General features: G+C 43.1%; 1 protein-coding gene across 2 annotated transcripts; it reads left to right on the top strand.

Moving 5' to 3' along the window:
• Positions 1-1,696: 1,696 nt before the first annotated feature.
• On the top strand, positions 1,697-18,672 carry LOC111970364 (choline/ethanolaminephosphotransferase 1). 2 transcript variants are annotated; one of them, XM_023997056.2, is made up of 10 exons: positions 1,697-1,894; positions 3,247-3,523; positions 3,686-3,860; positions 9,022-9,169; positions 9,260-9,401; positions 10,085-10,169; positions 11,456-11,587; positions 17,649-17,807; positions 17,981-18,106; positions 18,444-18,672. In XM_023997056.2, the coding sequence occupies exons 2-10, from the start codon at positions 3,330-3,332 to the stop codon at positions 18,558-18,560; spliced, it is 1,278 nt and encodes a 425-aa protein (XP_023852824.1). In that variant the 5' UTR covers positions 1,697-1,894; positions 3,247-3,329; the 3' UTR covers positions 18,561-18,672. The 2 variants fall into 2 exon arrangements, with proteins under 2 accessions (XP_023852824.1, XP_023852821.1); XM_023997053.2 differs by lacking the exon at positions 10,085-10,169 and adding an exon at positions 11,074-11,158 and having other exon boundaries at positions 1,698-1,894.
• Positions 18,673-19,911: the final 1,239 nt, after the last annotated feature.

The raw sequence follows: 19,911 nt of genomic DNA, 5'->3' as shown, positions 1-19,911 counted from the left end.
CCCGGATCTCAATCCCATTGAGCACGTCTGGGACCTGTTAGATCGGAGGGTGAGGGCTAGAGCCATTCCCACCAGAAATGTCAGGGAACTTGCAGGTGCCTTGGTGGAAGAGTGCGGTAACATCTCACAGCAAGAACTGGAAAATCTGGTGCAGTCCATGAGGAGGAGATGCACTGCAGTACTTAATGCAGCTGGTGGCCACACCAGATACTGACTGTTACTTTTGATTTTGACCCCCCCCTTGTTCAGGGACACATTATTTAATTTCTGTTAGTCATATGTCTGTGGAACTTGTTTAGTTTATGTCTCAGTTGTTGAATCTTATGTACATACAAATATTTACACATGTTAAGTTTGCTGAAAATAAACGCAGTTGACAGTGAGAGGACGTTTCTTTTTTTGCTGAGTTTATGTGGTTCTCCTGGATTTTACATCGCTGTTGCGCCTTGGAAAGGATGCAAGCGAGGGCAATCAGGATGTGCGATGGTGCATTAAAACTACACCGGTTGAAGCTTTACAAGTAGATACTGGGGAAATGCCCTGTCCCTTAGAAGAGTTAAACTAGCCCTGTCATACTGGGCAAGACTGAAGGGTAGTATGGTAGATCATCCTACACTGACAGTATTGGAAGATTACTGGGAAATTAACGATATCAAAAGAGGGGTTTTGGCCCAGAGAAAAAGGGTTGACCATCTGGCCATCTGGGCCAATAGGAAATGTGCCACCTTGGTTTTATACCAGACCACATGTTGCTTTTAGCCTGATAGAAGAAAATTAACAGTGGTGTGAAGAAGATTGTGTAGGAACAATAGTGGATCAATATATTAGTAATCCGTTTTATTATTGTCTTGCAGTGAATGGGAAGACAGGAGCAGGTGTGTTAATTCCTGAGTTTCATGTTAATCTATGCAAGAGACTAACAAATTATTTATTTATCAACAGAAATGGTAGCGATAATTGTTGGATTGCAATGGATAGATGAGGTGCAACCAAGAAGAGTAGTATTATGTTGGGACTCTGCATCAGTTTTGTGTAGTTTAAAAGGATTTATGGTTAAAAATAATGATTATGTTGTTGGGGTTACAAAGAAATGGTATTGAAATTCAGTTCTGTTGGATTCCGGCTCATACAGGTGTTTATGGAAAGGATATAGTAGATATAATAGCAAAAAGAGCAGTGAAAAATAATATTGTGGTAAACATTGATTTGGAAAAATGCGTTAGATTGCTGGCAGAGACAATGGGATGAAAGTAGTAATGGCAGACCTTTTGTTATAGTACAAGGAAATCTGTAGTGTCATATAATGGGAACAGAAGGGAGGAGGTTATGTTGAATAGGATGAGTTGGGGCATACCGGATTTAATTAATCTTTAAAATTGCCAGGGAAAAATATGGTACTGGAATGTGTAATGACTGTATGGTAGAGGAAATGGTTGAACGTGTTATTATTTTGTGAAATGTATGACGTAGAAAGGAAGAGGTTGTTTGACAGGGTCAGAGAGGTTGAGGGGAATGGGGAGTGTGTGGTATTTTGGGTGGGGGTGATGAGAGTAGTGAGGTTTGTAGGGAATTATTTTATTTTATTAGAAATTCGGGGTAGTTTTTAAGAGAATAAAGTGGTATAGATAGGTCGTGACTGGCCTCACACTCCAGTACAGTAGGTGGCGGTGTATGCACCTGTCAGTTGGTTGCGATTCGACAATAAAACTTAAAGAAGAACCCTGAGTGGGACCCGAGGTGTTGTTGATCCTACCTGCAGTAACGCTCGCTGAGGGCTGTTGCATCTTTACTACGCCGTGAACGGGAAGACTACTGCTACAACCCTACCAAGGAGTCATTCGACGCACTGTGAAGTGCTCCGACCGTCGGACACCCTGCCCTCTTTACTTGCCAGGTCAGCGTCTCCTTGGCAAGCTGATATCTTACTGCTAACTAACTAGCAAGAAAGCTAGCTAGCTGTCATTTTGGAGAGAGAGAGAGAGAGAGAGAGAGAGAGAGAGAGAAGGAGAGAGAGAGAGAGAGAGGAGAGGAGAGGAGAGAGAGAGAGAGAGAGAGAGAGAGAGAGAGAGAGAGAGAGAGAGAGAGAGAGAGAGAGAGAGAGAGAGAGAGAGAGAGAGAGAGAGAGAGAGAGAGAGAGAGAGAGAGAGAGAGAGAGAGAGAGAGAGAGAGAGAGAGAGAGAGAGAGAGAGAGAGAGAGAGAGAGAGAGAGAGAGAGAGAGAGAGAGAGAGAGAGAGAGAGAGAGAGAGAGAGAGGAGAGAGAGAAATCTAACATTAACTGATGGATTTCTAGAGCTCGGTGATGGAAACATTGGCAGTTAGCTACGTTGTAATTCCATCGAGGGATAGGTATCATTAGCTAACTATGTGTCGTGTTGTCATTTGCAATTGCTGTTAGCTAGCTAGTTGGCAGGGACGTCACCGGTCCAGACTTTCTGTAATTTATAGTGAGACTGTTTAGACAGACAGGTTTGAGGCAGTGTCGCAACACATTTGTTTTGCATACGTTTGCTATCCATTCCCATTGATCTCCCCTTTGTCTTTGATATTCATTGATGTCAGTATCGAACTCAGTTACTTTGCAATACTTTTATGATGGTACAAGTGGAAACTAGTTAAACCTGGAATGGCCTCGGGGTCAGACTGACTGCATCATTGATACATTTGTTGCTTTGCTATAAACAAACAAGGTCTGCAACATTGGSCAAACATTTGTTTGGTCGGTGGGATCACAAGAAAGAGGTCTGACCAAGTTTAGGCACCACTGTTGTATAGGAATTTCTGTGGTTACTGTGTGCAGATTGTGACTCTCCGATATGGAATTCTCAGTGGCTAAGATTTGTTTGGGAAGCCTCATGTTTAGTGGATTGTGAGGGCGGGACCTGCCATATCCCTCCCCATTGTGTCTTTAGGGGTGTGGCTGAACAGTGTTTTATAACTCAGAACTGGGTGAACAGGAGCATGAGTGTGGGTGTCAATAGATCGCCTGGCTTGACTCTATGGTTCATTTTTATTCTCTTTCATTCTCAACTCTTTTTCTAGCTATCCCACCCACCYCATCCTGCCTCACTTTCACTCAAGTGAGAACTTGTATGAGATTAAATGAGTTCAGTAAAACAGTTAAAGAAGCAGCTGGTGAGAGACAACTACGTAGAGCCAACTGAACTCCAAGTCCCATTTGAGCACCTAGCCTTCATGTGAGCCAACCTTTCATCACATGACCTGTTCTCTCCTCTTCCACCTGTCAGTGTGCAGCTCCATTGTGGAGTCCCAGCAAGTGGCGGGGGAGGCTGAGGCAGCCTGAAGTAGAGGGCACTGTGCTAGCAGGGCCATGAGCACCACTGGGTACCAGCAGCAGCAGGGGGGTGTTCGGACACGCCGAGGCCCAGTCAAGGAGAGGGATCCTGGGCAGGGTGTTGGCATGGAGGCGGCCTGCTGGCTGGCCCCTGGAGCCCTGCGCAGGCTGATTGAGCTGCCCACTCCCCCACTCGACCGCCAACAGCTGAAGAGACTGGAGGAACACAGGTACTATCATTTGTAAAACCTAAGATCAATCATATCCTTATTTAGCTTTGACGTGATGATCACACAGTATGTGTTTTGTACATAGTGTTACATCAAGCACTTTGGGATGAAAATGTGTTAAATCTGGTTAATCGTTCTGAGGTCTTGGTTCCCCCTCTACAGGTACAGCAGTGCAGGTCACTCCCTGCTGGAGCCTCTGATGCAGTGCTACTGGGAGTGGCTGGTGGGCCATGTGCCCACCTGGATTGCCCCCAACCTCATCACCATCGTGGGCCTGGCCACCAACGTATTCACCACCCTGGTGCTGGTCTACTACTGCCCCACTGCCACTGAACAGGTAACAATGGCAACAATATAGCACCTATTCAGGTAGGGTGTAAGTCAGCATTTCCCAAACTCAGTCCTCGGGACCCCAAGGGGTGTACGTTCTACTGTCCTGCCCCACAGCCACTGAATAGGCTGGTTATACACTGCCTGGCTTAGTGCCATTGGACAGGTATGGTTGGAGGGCTCAAGTAAAGTGCTACCGTATTGTATTTGCCTGTCAGGCAGACTGAAATAAAGTTTATCGCAGACTGTCAGATTATTGAACACTGAAGCTACCGTGTTGCTCAAATGTTTGAAAACACTTTTTAGGTTGATCTCTAAAGCTACAAACAAACATTCAATACAACATTATCAGGGGTTCATATTTCATATAGCATTTGCATTGTTTTTTTTACTCTAGCAAGCATTCCCTCCCGTCAGTTATTTTGTCTCAAGGTTTTGTAAATGTGTTTTCTGTCAGCAATGGTTTTTATGGTAAGTTTGTCTGGCTTTTTGTTTGTTTACCATCTCTGTGCTGTTGAGAGTTTGGCATAGCTCAAGCTTTCTGTTCTGGATGAACATCCCGTGCCCATAGCTCTCAGGTTACAGTTAGTCTGCACCTGATACCCCGACCCCTTCCCCGGCCAACACAACACAGCACTGCAGAGATGAGTGCACACTAAGGACCGGGAATAGAGAGGAGACAGCAAAACATACAAACTGTTAAGCTTAGTCGTTTCCCTCCAGAACTGAAAACCTAGGATAACTTTGTCTTTCCACAAGGGAATTTAATTTGTGATATCAGACTTTAATGTACATAAAATTAGATTACGTTCAAACTAAGAGGCATACAAAACAGCCTAATGCAATATAATGCATTTTGTTTGTCTATATATGCGGTAAAGGAGTCAATGGAACGCGGACTTTCTATTGACCAGATTGTCGTACATTCAACAAATATGATCTAACAAAGTGGATATTCTTCCAATCCGTCATGATTTATGTATTGTAACAGTACCACAATGTGGTTACTTAACTCCGATGTTGATGTTTTCACTGCATAACATGTAGAAGCTGTCCCTTTTCAGGTTTAGAAGAAGTGACTGCTAAATGCTAACTCATGTTTGTATAAGCTGGTTAGCATAGCTAGCATACAGAAATCAGTGGTGATAGTCCAATCATTTTTTAATTAATACTGTTGATTTAATGACCATGACATGAACATCTGTTGGGGTTGACATCTATATAGGCATTATACTCAGATTTTTACCTCAATATACTGTGAAATACACATATAAACAATAGCCTGAATGTAGGGTAATGTTGCTGGGGGCAATGAGGAGATTCGGGCACTTTCACCCATGCGTTTCCATGGCAATTCCATTGTTTTGGTCGAGTTTAATTGACCTCTTTACCGCATCTATAGACCACCATGTGCGTTGTTTGTTCAGCTCTGGCTGTTTTCCTAGTCCACAACACCAGTGTATGAGGGTAATTCCATGGTAACAGAATGATGCTGAGACTCATCTTTTTCACTTTAAAATGGAAGCTAAACAAAAACCAATGATTGCAAAGTTAAACATACCATGCAACTCTATGCACAAGGACTACTAGTAAACAATTTCCACTGAACACTTTACAAAACGCATTTACTGGAAGAATAGTGCAGATGCAAAGTTTGGTAACAGAATGACGGCACAAATATCACATTCATTCTATTACCGTGGAAATGCACATGAGCCAAGTGTATGGGGCTCACAAAAACAAAGACTTAGTCACTGTAAACATTAACTTATACAGTTGAAGTCGGAAGTTTACATACACCTTAGCCAAATACATTTAAACTCAGTTTTTCACAATTCCTGACATTTAATCCAAGTAAAAATTCTCTGTTTTAGGTCAGTTAGGATCACCACTTTATTTTAAGAATGTGAAATCTGAGAATAATAGTAGAGCGAATGATTTATTTCAGCTTGTATTTCTTTCTTCACATTCCCAGTGGGTCAGAAGTTTACATACATACATACATACATACATTCAATTAGTATTTGGTAGCATTGCCTTTAAATTGTTTAACTTGGGTCAAACGTTTCGGGTAGCCTTCCACAAGCTTCCCACAATAAGTTGGGTGAATTTTGGCCCATTCCTCCTGACAGAGCTGGTGTAACTGAGTCAGGTTTGTCGGCCTCCTTGCTCGCACACGCTTTTTCAGTTCTGCCCAGATATTTTCTATAGGATTGAGGTCAGTCAGGGCTTTGATGGCCACTCCAATAACTTGACTTTGTTGTCTTTAAGACATTTTCCACAACTTTGGAAATATGCTTGGGGTCATTGTCCAGTTGGAAGACCCATTTGTGACCAAGCTTTAACTTCTTGACTGATGTCTTGATGTTGCTTCAATATATCCACATCTTTTCCCTGCCTCATGATGCCATCTATTTTGTGAAGTGCACCAGTCCCTCCTGCAGTTAGGCACCCCCACAACATGATGCTGCCACCCCCGTGCTTCAGTTGGGATGGTGTTCTTCGGCTTGCAAACATAACAATGGTCATTATGGCCAAACAATTCTATTTTTGATTCATCAGACCAGAGGACATTTCTCCAAAAAGTACGATTTGTCCCCATGTGCATTTGCAAACCGTAGTCTGGCTTTTTTATGTCGATTTTGGAGCAGTGGCTTCTTCCTTGCTGAGCGGCCTTTCAGGTTTGTCGATATAGGACTCGTTTTACTGTGGATATAGATAATTTTGTACTTCCTCCAGCATCTTCACAAGGTCCTTTGCTGCTGTTCTGGGATTGATTTGCACTTTTCGCACCAAAGTACGTTCATCTCTAGGAGACAGAACGCGTCTCCTTTCCTGAGCGGTATGACGGCTGTGTGGTCCCATGGTGTTTATACTTGCGTACTGTTTGTACAGATGAATGTGGTACCTTCAGGCGTTTGGAAATTGCTCCCAAGGATGAACCAGACTTGTGGAGGTCTACAGTTCTTTTTCTGAGGTCTTGGCTGATTTCTTTTGATTTTCCCATGATGTCAAGCAAAGAAGAACTGAGTTTGAAGGTAGGCCTTGAAATACATTCACACTTACACCTCCAATTGACTCTAATGATGTCAATTAGCCTATCAGAAGCTTCTAAAGCCATGACATAATTTTCTGGAATTTTCCAACCTGTTTAAAGGCACAGTCAACTTAGTGTATGTAAACTTCTGACCCACTGGAATTGTGATAGTGAAATAATCTGTCTGTAAACAATTGTTGGAAAAATTACTTGTGTCATGCACAAAGTAGATGTCCTATAGTAGATGGAGTGGTGGAAAAACGAGTTTTAATGACTCCAACCTAAGTGTATGTAAACTTAGGACTTCAACTGTATAATCTACTTATTTGTTATAGAAGCCAGTCTAATCATGGAACAAAACAACATGTTTATTATCCCTACAATTCCAGCTTTCCCAGCTAGCAGCAGACTGCATATTTGACCATTTGAATTTAATCCACAAATAACCTTGAAAAGTAGACCAAGCATTATCCGCAAGGCAAAACATGTTTTCATTTTAGGAGTCTTTAATGCAGATGTTCTTTCATCCTGGCCCTGGCACACACAGGGGGTGCAGGCTACTCTTCTGGCCCAGCAGTATCACACTTGATTGAATGAATCAAGGGCTTGATGATTAGTTGAATCCGGTGTGTTAGTGCTGGGCTGGAACAAAAGCCTGCACACCCTGTGGGTCTCCAGGAGGCAGGTTTGAAGATCACTGCTGTGTCACCTGACTTCCACTGTGCTGCTTAACAGGTCACTGCTTCAACAGTCGGCAACTAAAAGGTGGGTTAGAGTAGTTTTAATTCGGAAAAGTTACAGGATTTGATAACGAGTGTAACTTGTTTTCCCCTTCTGTAAATAGAGCTCTGTCTCTGAAGTTATCCACCCCCTCCACTGTTTCCTTTTGTAGGACAACGGTTGAAAAATCACTCTGCATGCATATTTGCTCACAATGTGGAGCAACAAAGGAAGGCAAAACAGAGAATGTAATTTACTGGACTCGCTAGACTAGAGAGAATTCAGTTTATCACAGAACATGCTCGGTAGGGTACTAGTTCTGGAGGGAGAATCTCAGTGACTGTGTACCTATGTCACAACACCTCTTATAATGTCCATGTTCATTGTTGTAAGAATGATTCAACACCTGACATAATAGGTGATAATTCTGTTAACAGGTTAGAGGTGTGATAGTTAAAGAGCTAAAACATTAGTGGCAGCACTGTTTCATAGCCCAGAGAAGTTGGTATTTACTTAACATGCTGTACTAGTCAGTGTCCTGTTTATGATGACCCAGGTCAGGAGTATTTAAGACAACCTGCCCTGTGTGTGTGTGTGTGTGTGTGTGTGTTAGTGTTTTATGAGTAAACGGTGCAGCTGATACAGGGTGTTTTCCGGGCTGAGTTTGTCACCGTGTCATGTTTGAACAGAAAGTACACTTGCTCTAGGGCCTCTTAGTTTCACAGCCCTGTCATCTTGCCATTGAATTCATAATCATATGTTCACTGATAACACAGAGGCAGTCAGCAGATATTTCCACCCTGCTCTACTTTTCAATATCTCCATGCCAACCCCTTGGCACTGTCCTCTTTCATAACCCCCTTACCTCTCTCCTGCTCCCCAAATCCCTGTTTCTGCCTGAGGACCTGAAAGAATAAAAAGCTTAATGTATGAGGCTATGAGCTGCTCTGCAATAACAGGGTGGTTATTTATATGAATGCCAAGTGGGAAGCCTCTAAGTTGTAGGCCAGGWTGTGTCATATTCCGGTTGGTTTTGGTCTCTGTAAACTGCTGTCAGCTCATCATAGACCCAGTGAAAACGGGACAGGAAATGAAGGCATGACACATTGATGACGCTATGAAACTCTCCGTGCTGGTTAACTAATGAAGGACAAAGCCCTGCTGTGTTCCAAATCTATTTAGAGGGAAACAAACCAACATATCTCCTTTGTGTAGTCTACAGCTGCCAGAAGATCACGTTTTATGTCAGATGATTCTCTATTGATGATAATACCCACCGATTCTCTTAGAACACAATTTATACATGTTTTGTGAGATTACACTATCATAACCCCCCCAAAAAATCCATTGGGAGGAAGTCATTTTTTATAGTATTCATTAAGTGTTCTTTGGTGTCGTCTTTTTTCGTCAGGCACCGCTGTGGGCATACCTGCTGTGTGCGGTGGGCCTGTTTGTGTACCAATCACTGGATGCCATTGATGGGAAGCAGGCCAGACGAACTAATAGCAGCTCTCCGCTGGGTGAACTGTTTGACCACGGCTGTGACTCCCTCTCCACAGGTACAGCCGCCCCTCTGTGTGTTCCATATAACTTTGTTTGCCTTATTAGGATTTCATTGACTCTGTTTCCATTTCCTCTCTCTCTTTCAGTGTTTGTGGTCCTGGGCACCAGTATAGCAGTGCAGCTGGGCACCAACCCTGACTGGATGTTCTTCTGCTGTTTCGCTGGCATGTTCATGTTCTACTGTGCCCACTGGCAGACATACGTCTCCGGCACCCTGCGCTTCGGCATGTGAGTGTGTCTGTATGGGGAGGAGGGAGAAGAGTGGCTTTAGAGAAGTAGAGTGATGCTGGTAGTAGGTGAGGGAGTGGATATGGGGAATTAAGGGAGAGGTAAGTGATGGGTTAGAATGAAAAGTGAAAGATAGGATCTACACTGCAGTTCTAGTGTAGCGAAGAGCGTCAGGGGTTCTCAAAGGCATTCCCAGATTGTGGGTCAGTGGTCCCCCGTGGCCTCAGCTGGATAATTAGGCTACTTACTAGTTGGCTACTTACTAAGCTTTTGTATAATTTCAGTCAGTAGTTTTGAAAGTTGTGCTCATGACCCAAAACGTGTCCTCAAATTGTGTACTACGTCAATTTTTGCACAACATGAGCTCATGGGCTCTCATGAAGTGATTTTCGAAAACATTTGCATTGATGTCAGAGTGATTAGAGGGACAATAGAGTGCTGAGTACCAGGCAGTTAGCAAGTTTGGTAGGCTACTAATGACCATCAGCAGCATCAGAGCTTGGAGAAGCGTAATTACCGTGACTACGCGGTCACGTGGAATTTGACTGCCTTCATGACTCGTGACCGGCGGTAATACGGTCACAGTAACAGCTCTATGTGTGTGTAAGCATCGTTATGATCAAGTATTTATATCCTTTATTCTCAAAGTGGAGTGCATTTTGAAAAATGTTCTCTGTGTGTAGATTTGATATTACAGAGTTACAGATCTGTCTAGCGCTGTTACAGATGCTGACAGCCACTGTAGGCCCCTTCCTGTGGAACGTGACGGTAAATCTCTGACGGACAGCATCTTGGCCTGACAGATATGCAGTGAGCCTCAGCCAATTAGATCCCTGCTTCCCCACACACTGACCTCTAGCCACAAGCTAATGGGAGGGAGGAAATCTTTGCACTTGCCTGGTCTGAAAACAAACCATTTCATGATTTAGAAACGGACTAGATCCATGCTACTGAAAGAATATCAAAACATACACTAAGTGTACAAAACATTATGAACAGCTTCCTAATATTGAGTTGCACCACCTTCACTTTTGCCCTCAGAACAGCCTCAATTCATCGGGGCATGGACTCTACAAGGTATCGAATGCGTTCCACAGGGATGCTGACCCATGTTGACTCCAATGCTTCCCAAAGTTGTATCAAGTTTGCTGGATGTCCTTTGAGTTGTGGACCATTCTTGATACACACAGGGAAACTGTTGAGTGTGGAAAAAGCCAGCAGTGTTGCAGTTCTTGACACAACCCGGTGCGCCTGCCACCTACTACCATACCTGTTCAAAGGCACAATCCATGTCTAAATTGTCTCAAGGCTTTAACATCCTTCTTTAACATGTCTCCTCCTTCATCTACACTGATTGGAGTGGATTTAACAAGTGACATCAATAAGAGATCATAGCTTCCACCTGGACTCACCTGGTCAGTCTATTATTATATATATCTTTTTTTACCTTTATCAGGGAATCATACTATGTCATGGAAAGAGCAGGTGTCCTTAATGTTTTGTAAACTCAGTGCATATGTTTGCCACAAGTGCATCCTGATTGACATCTCTGACTGGAAGAGCTGTGGTTAGTGTTTGGGTGAAGACACTAGTGCATGCTTGTGCCGCTGTGCTTATGGACAGAGTTGATGACTGTTCTGACTAACCTCTGCTCTCTGCCTGCTCCTCTCAGCATTGATGTGACTGAGGTGCAACTCTTCATTATAATGATGTATTTGCTGGCCGCCGTGGGAGGATCCGCTTTTTGGCAGTCACTGGTAATTCTGATTGGCTCAAATTTCCACTGATTGCCTTTTGGTAACTGAAATGAATGGCATAACTAACTGAATGATGAAGCTTTAACACTGGTAATATAATGGTCGCGCTGCCAGCATCGGTATGTTCTAATTCTGTGTAATTCCTTACTATATTAAATGCAATTTCACTCAGTAATGAAACTGTTTTTTGAATGAAATGAACCATCTTACTAACAATGTTTAGAGTTGTGAAATGTACTAAACACTGATGGTGTTGACTGGCTGTTTGTAATAAATGATATCTTGCTCCCTCCACAGATCCCAGTCATAAACATCCAGATGAAAATAGTTCCAGCCATCTGCACTTTCTTAGGGGCTATCTTTTCCTGTACTAATTACTTCCGGGTTATATTTACCGGAGGTGTGGGCAAAAATGGATCCACAATAGCAGTAAGTCTACAATTGACCTGTAGCCTAGTCCCTGACCTTCATAAAGAACTGAATAGGCTTAAGCAAAATGGTAGTCCCCACCTTTCCCTTTGACGGTCTCTGTGTTTTCTTTTGATGTATTGCTCACACCAATCCAGTCCTTTTAACATGAACATAAAAAATAAAAAWAAAWAWAAAAAATCCAAGATGGCGTAGCAGTGCAGACGTGGTTTGTCGTCCTCTCGTTTACTTTTTGTATTTTTCGTCTTTTTTTATATATATTTTTTATTTGTAATCTCTTTTCCACTTTTAAATTAAATATACCTTCCGGTAACCCGCCTCACCCAATGTGACGCGGATCCGCATTTTTTTTTAGACCTAGCCAGAACCTCCATCAGAAGCTAGCCAGCTAATTAGCTACTAGCTATTTAGCCAGTTCTAGCGGCCTTTACCTTCTGCACAGACACCAGATGTTTTTTTTTAGCTTGGATAATACTTGCCAGCCTGCCCGTATCGGACTGTTTTCTCRACGACAATGCCTGATTCCTGCCGTAAACCCTGGACCTTTACTCCTGATCATCACAGCTAGCTAGCTGCCACCGAGTGACCCGGCCCCGAAGCTAGCCCTGAGCCAGGCCCACCTCCCGGCCTACTCTGTGATCACTCAGCCGATGCCTCCCGGACTCTACCCCAACATGGCTAGAATCCACTACTCCACCGGATCCTTGCCATAAGCTCTGGACCTTTGCCTCGGATCATCGCTGCTAGCTAGCTGCTACCGAGTGGCTATAGTGGCTAACGCCCCTGCCCTGAAGCTAGCACCAGTTAGCCGCGAGCCAGGCGCATCTCCCGGCTAGCAAACAAAATTACTGCAACTACAATACCTCTTTCGCCATCTGGTCCGGACCTTTGTCGACACGGCGCCCCGCCGTACCACCACGACTGTTCCACCGACTTATCCCCATCCGCTGTGCCCTCAACCGGCCTTTGCCGGGCGTCGGAGCTGACGCTTCTACTTACCCCGGCCTGCTAACTTTAAACGCTGTGTCTCCCGCGTGCTAGCTTAGTAACGACTACCCCGCGGCTTCCCTGTTCCATCTATTGCTGTTCACTGGACCCTATGATCACTTGGCTACATAGCTGATGCCTGCTGGACTGTTCATTAATCACGGTACTCCATTTTGTTTATTTTTTGTTTATCTGTCGGCCCTAGCCTCGAACTCAGGCACTGTATGTAGTTAACTGACCCTCTCTGCCCATTCATCGCCATTTTACCTGTTGTTGTCTTAGCTGATTAGCTGTTGTTGTCTTACCCGTTGTCTTAGCTAGCTCTCCCAATCAACACCTGTGATTGCTTTATGCCTCACTTTGTCTCTCTCTCTTGTATACTGTTGTTTAGGATAGTTATCATTGTTTTAGTTTACTGCAGAGCCCCTGGTCCCACTCAACATGCCTCAGATACCTCCTTTGTCCCACCTCCCACACATGCGGTGACCTCACCCAGCATAACTAGCCCATCCAAAGATGCAGAGATCCTCTCTTATCATCACTCGTGCCTGGGTTTAGCTCCACTGTATCCGCATCCCCCCCACCATACCCCATCTTAAATAAGAATGCCACTTTGAAAAAATGTAGAACTAAGAACAGATATAGCCCTTGCTTCACTCCAGACCTGACTGCCCTCTGCCAGCACAAAAACATCCTGTGGCGGACTGCACTAGCATAGAATAGTCCCCGCGATATGCAACTTTTCAGGGAAGTCAGGTACCAATACACGCAGTCAGTCAGGAAAGCAAAGGCTAGCTTTTTCAAACAGAAATTTGCATCCTGTAGCTCTAACTCCAAAAAGTGTTGGGACACTAAAGTCCATGGAGAATAAGAGCACCTCCTCCCAACTGCCCACTGCACTGAGGCTAGGTAACACTGTCACCGCCGATAAATCCATGATAATCGAGAATTTCAATAAGCATTTCTCTACGGCTGGCCATGCTTTCCTCCTGGCTACCCCAACCCCGGTCAACAGCTCCGCACCCCCCGCAGCTACTTGCCCAATCCTCCCCAGCTTCTCCTTCACCCAAAACATCTGCTATCTGGATCTGAAAGAGCTGCAAAACCTGGAACGTACAAATCAGCTGGGCTAGACAATCTGGACCCTCTCTTTCTAAAATTATCTGCCGCCATTGTTGCAACCCCTATTACCAGTCTGTTCAACCTCTCTTTCGTATTGTCTGAGATCCCTAAAGATTGGAAAGCTGCCGCGGTCATCCACCCTCTTCAAAGGGGGTGACACTCTAGACCCAAACTGTTATAGACCTATATCCATCCTGCACTGCCTTTCTAAAGTCTTCGAAAGCCAAATTAACAAACAGATCACTGACCATTTCGAATCCCACCGTACCTTCTCCGCTGTGCAATGTGGTTTTCGAGCTGGTCACAGGTGCACCTCAGCCACGCTCAAGGTACTAAACGATATCATAACCGCCATCGATAAAAGACAGAACTGTGCAGCCGTCTTCATCCACCTGGCCAAGGCTTTCGACTCTGTCAATCACTGTATTCTTATCGGCAGACTCAACAGCCTTGGTTTCTCAAATGACTGTCTCGCCTGGTTCACCAACTACTTCTCAGACAGAGTTCAGTGTGTCAAATCAGAGGGCCTGTTGTCCGGACTTCTGGCAGTCTCTATGGGGGTACCACAGGGTTCAATTCTCGGTCCGACTCTTTTCTCTGTATATATCAACGATGTCGCTCTTGCTCCGGGTGATTCCCTGATCCACCTCTACGCAGACACCATTCTGTATACATCTGGACCTTCTTTGGACACTGTTAACAAACCTCTAAACGATCTTCAATGCCATACAACACTCCTTCCGTGGCCTCCAACTGCTCTTAAACTAGTAAAACCAAATGCATGCTTTTCAACCGTTCGCTGCTCGCATCCGCCCGCCCGACTAGCATCACTACTCTGGACGGTTCTGACTTAAAATATGTGGACAACTACAAATACCTAGGTGTCTGGCTAGACTGTAAACTCTTCTTCCAGAGTCATATTAAACATCTCAAATCCAAAATTAAATATAGAATCGGCTTCCTATTTCGCAACAAGGTATCCTTCACTCACGCCGCCAAACATACCCTCATCAAACTGACTATCCTACCGATCGGCGATGTCATTTACAAAATAGCTTCCAATACTCTACTCAGACTACATCTAGTTTGCTATCACTGTGCCATCTGTTTTGTCACCAAAGCCTCTTATACCACACACCACTGCGACCTGTATGTTGTAGTCGGCTAACCTTGCTACTTATTCATCGCCAGACCCACTGGCTCCAGATCATCTATAAGTCTATGCTAGGTAAAGCCCCGCCTTATCTCAGCTCACTGGTCACGATAACACCCACCCGTAGCATGCGCTCCAGCAGGTATATCTCACTGGTCATCCCCAAAGCCAACACCTCATTTGGCCGCCTTTCCTTCCAGTTCTCTGCTGCCAATGACTGGAACGAATTGCAAAAATCACTGAAGCTGGAGACTTATATTTCCCTCACTAACTTTAAACATCAGCTATCTGAGCAGCTAACCGATCGCTGCAGCTGTACATAGCCCATCTGTAAATAGCCCACCCAATCTACATACCTCATCCCCATATTGTTTTTATTTACTTTTCTGCTCTTTTGCACACCAGTATTTCTACTTGCACATCACCATCTGCTCATCTATCACTCCAGTGTTAATCTGCTAAATTGTAATTACTTCGCTACTATGGCCTATTTATTGCCTTACCTCCTCACGCCATTTGCACACTGTTTCTTTATTTTCCTTCTATTGTGTTATTGACTGTACGCTTGTTTACTCCATGTGTAACTCTGTGTTATGTGTCGAACTGCTTTGCTTTATCTTGGCCAGGTCGCAGTTGTAAATGAGAACTTGTTCTCAATTAGCTTACCTGGTTAAATAAAGGTGAAATAAATAAACAATACATTTWAAAAAACATCTACAAAAATGCCTAGGGTGAATTCTCCCAAATACAGTTGAAGTAGGAAGTTTACATACACCTTAGCCAAATACCTTTTAAACTCAGTTTTTCTATATTCCTGACATTTAATCCTAGTAAAAATTCCCTGTCTTAGGTCAGGTAGGATCACCACTTTATTTTAAGAATGTGAAATGTGAGAATAATAGAGCAAATTATTTCAGCTTTTATTTCTTTCATCACATTCCCAGTGGGTCAGAAGTTTGCATGCAGTCAATTAGTATTTGGTAGCATTGCCTTTAAATTGTTTAACTTGGGTAAAACATTTTGGGTAGCGTTCCACAAGCTTCCCACAATAAGTTGGGTGYATTTTGGCCCATTCCTCCTGACAGAGCTGGTGTAACTGAGTCAGGTTTGTCGGCCTCCTTGCTCGCACACGCTTTTTCAGTTCTGCCCAGAAATGTTCTATAGGATTGAGGTCAGGGCTTTGTGATGGCCACTCCAATACTTTGACTTTGTTGTCCTTAAGCCATTTTGCAACAACTTTGGAAGTATGCTTGGGGTCATTGTCCATTTGGAAGACCCATTTGCGACCAAGCTTTAACTTCCTGAATGATGTCTTGAGATGTTGCTTCAATATATCCACATCTTTTCCCTGCCTCATGATGCCATCTATTTTGTGAAGTGCACCAGTCCCTCTTGCAGCAAAGCATCCCCACAACATGATGCTGCCACCCCCGTGCTTCACGGTTGGGATGGTGTTCTTCGGCTTTCAAGCCTCCCCCTTTTTCCTCCAAACGTAACGATGGTCATTATGGCCAAATAGTTATATTTTTGTTTCATCAGTCCAGAGGACATTACTCCAAAAAGTACGATCTTTGTCCCTATGTGCAGTTGCAAACCGTAGTCTGGCTTTTTTATGGCAGTTTTGGAGCAGTGGCTTCTTCCTTGCTGAGCGGCCTTTCAGGTTTGTCGATATAGGACTTGTTTTATTGTGGATATAGATACTTTTGTACCTGTTTCCTCCAGCATCTTCACAATGTCCTTTGCTGTTGTTCAGGGATTGATTTGCACTTTTCGCGCCAAAGTACGTTCATCTCTAGGAGACAGAACGCGTCTCCTTCCTGAGCGGTATGATGGCTGCGTGGTCCCATGGTGTTTATACTTGCGTACTATTGTTTGTACAGATGAACGTGGTACCTTCAGGTGTTTGGAAATTGCTCCCAAGGATGAACCAGACTTGTGGAGGTCTACAATTTTTTTTTCTGAGGTCTTGGCTGATTTTCTTTTGATTATCCCATGATATCAAGCAAAGAGGGACTGAGTTTGAAGGTAGGCCTTTAAATACATCTACAGGTACACCTCCAATTGACTCAAATTATGTCAATTAGCCTATCAGAAGCTTCTAAAGCCATGACATAATTTTCTGGAATTTTCTAAGCTGTTTAAAGGCACAGTCAACTTAGTTTATGTAAACTTCTGACCCACTAGAATTGTGATACAGTGAGTTATAAGTGAAATAATATTTTTTTTAAACAATTGTTGGAAAACTAGTTGTCATGCACAAAGTAGATGTCCTAACTGACTTGCCATAACTACAGTTTGTTAACAAGAAATGTATGGAGTGGTTGAAAAACGAGTTTTAATGACCCCAACCTAAGTGTATGTAAACATCCGACTTCAACTGTAAATGTTTACCAACTTTGACACAATGTAGTTTACAATTACTATGAAGGATATGACAATATACTTTTTAGGTGATGATGCTGGCTTGATGACTGTGCTTGTTTGTCTATTTCATCCATTTGCCTGAGCTGAATATTAGCTTCGGAGGAAATTAAGGATGTGTATTAAGACTGTTGGACCTGGTCCCAGCTCAGTTCAGTTGGCCGAGCAATATGAGTGTTTGTCACTTGACAATATTTATTTTAGGCAGGGCCACCCATGTTTTCCTTCGGGGGACTTACTGTATATTATGACTTAACACCTAGTTGTGTCCACCAGCATTCCTTACTGTGTGTTTTCTTTCACCAAGCTGCACTCACATATCATCTAGGCCTATTAATAATGTCCACTCATTTGGACTCTTCTCTCTCTCCTCTCCAGGGAACCAGTGTCCTATCTCCTGTGTTACATATAGGCTCAGTAATAATACTGGCCATGATGATCTATAAGAAGTCCGCTATCCAGCTCTTTGAGAAGCACCCCTGTGTTTATATCCTGGCCTTTGGCTTCGTGTCGGCCAAGATCACCAACAAATTAGTTGTAAGTGTGGTGTGCTGCTTATTGGTGGAATGCAATTCCCGCCCACCCTGAACATTGTACTGTTGATGTAAATTTACTTGATGCAAGAACGTGTATGATGTAAATGAATGTCATCCATGTTAATGTGCTTACTAATTAAACCACGACTCTTGCCTGTGTCTTGTTTGTTTCAGGTAGCACATATGACAAAGAGTGAGATGCATCTACATGATATAGCATTCCTGGGGCCAGGCCTGCTGTTCCTGGACCAGTATTTCAACAGTTTTATTGATGAATACCTGGTGCTGTGGATTGCACTGGTGAGTACACACACACTTCCATGGTATAGAGGTCCATAGTACCTGAGCAAGGTCAGGGTGGTCATTCCACAACAAAGTAAGAGGACATGCAATCTACAGCATGTGTTCACATGAGAACATTTCTTTGAAATGAACCATCAGTCATTTCACATGCAACACTGACTTGCTGTGCATTTTTCAGAGGCACATGTTTTCAGTCTAATGCCACGTTTATTTGTAACTAATAGCAAAGCCCTTTGAGACTTCGGCATCATCCATCTACTCACAGGGTCCATTATCTACAGTTATGTCTATCATGTTTTCTGACTTAATTTTCTCTTCCGCTTTCCAACTGCAGATCCTGTCTTTCGTTGACTTGGTGCGTTACTGTGTCAGTGTTTGCAACCAGATCGCCTCCCATCTTCACATCTTTGTCTTCCGAATAAAGCCACTGACCCCCTCCACCCTTCAGTGAGGGCACGGACGCCATTGCTGTCTATCGCTCTTTCTTTCTTTCTTTCGCTCTCTCTTCATGTTAGTTAGTAAGTTGTTGCTCTTTCACCATTTTTTGTATTTGTTGAGGCAGGGTTGGGGTGGATGTGTGTGAAGCTATGATGTGGGTGGAGCTATTACCAGTAGAGGTGCTGGCAAGTGAATGTGGGCATAAATGAAATATAATGAGTTAATAATAATGATGATAATAATAATAANCCTCTCCCTCTTTCTTCATGTTAGATTGCTAGTCGTCACTATCTTTCTTTACCCTTTTTAAATATGTTGGGGTGGATCTATTACCGGTAGAGGTTCAGAGTGAATGAGGGGATAGATGAAATATGAGGTGTTAAGTTATTTTGCATCACTGCTTTGTGCAATTTGTGTTGATTTCATCTTGTTACAGTAGTCAGATTCCTAGACAAAAATAATGATTAGTCCCTTTTTTCTGCAGTGAATGGTCACAGGAAATGTACTGAGTGGTCTCCTCTGTGCCAGAGAGGGTAAATTAGTGCAAGACTGCAATGGGTTTGAATAGGTGCTACCTTATTCATTTAATAATTGTGTTATTGTACTTTAAAACAAACATTTCGTGTTGATGGTGTGTTTGTTCTCTACAAGAAAATGTAGAGCATAGGAAGTGATTTACACAGGATGTCTGTCTGCTTTCAGTTTTGTTTCGGAGGAGTGTTGTCTTTATTATATATAGAGGGATGGGATCGTTTTGTAYTATTTGCATAACCTCACTTTTCAGTTTCATAAATATATAACTATTAGTGTTGATAGTTGTGCTGTTTTTTATTATTTCAAAATGTCTCACATGGCATATCTATCAATCTTGCATAAGTGGTATTATTAACCCTGCAATAATTGATTGCATTTAAATTATGATTTCTGTAAAACATTACATATGTAAACATGTTATTTTAGGGCGCCCCTGATCAATGGCTTACAACAAATTATTGTAAACGATTCAAATAGTATTGCACCTTTTGAAAAGATGGGTGTCTCGAGCCTCGTTTTAACTAGGCAAGTCAGTTAAGAACAAATTTTTATTTACAATGTCAGCCTAGGAACAGTGGGTTAACTGCCTTGTTCAGGGGCAGAACGACAGATTTTTACCTTGTCAGCTCGGGGATCTAGCAACCTTTCGGTTACTGGCCCAACGCTCTAACTAGGCTACCTGCCGCCCCAACACAATGTATTGAAAGGTGATTTTGACTGATAATGTAGGGCTATCCAAAGCTTGTTTATATCTACAATCTAAGGACATGTTTTCTAAGTTTACTTAAAAATATATATATTTTAAAATGACCTAACACAATAACAACTTG

The sequence above is a fragment of the Salvelinus sp. IW2-2015 genome, linkage group LG11 (assembly GCF_002910315.2).
Source record: "Salvelinus sp. IW2-2015 linkage group LG11, ASM291031v2, whole genome shotgun sequence".
Taxonomy (NCBI): Eukaryota; Metazoa; Chordata; class Actinopteri; order Salmoniformes; family Salmonidae; genus Salvelinus; species Salvelinus sp. IW2-2015.
This window is presented reverse-complemented; position numbering and strand designations above follow the sequence as displayed.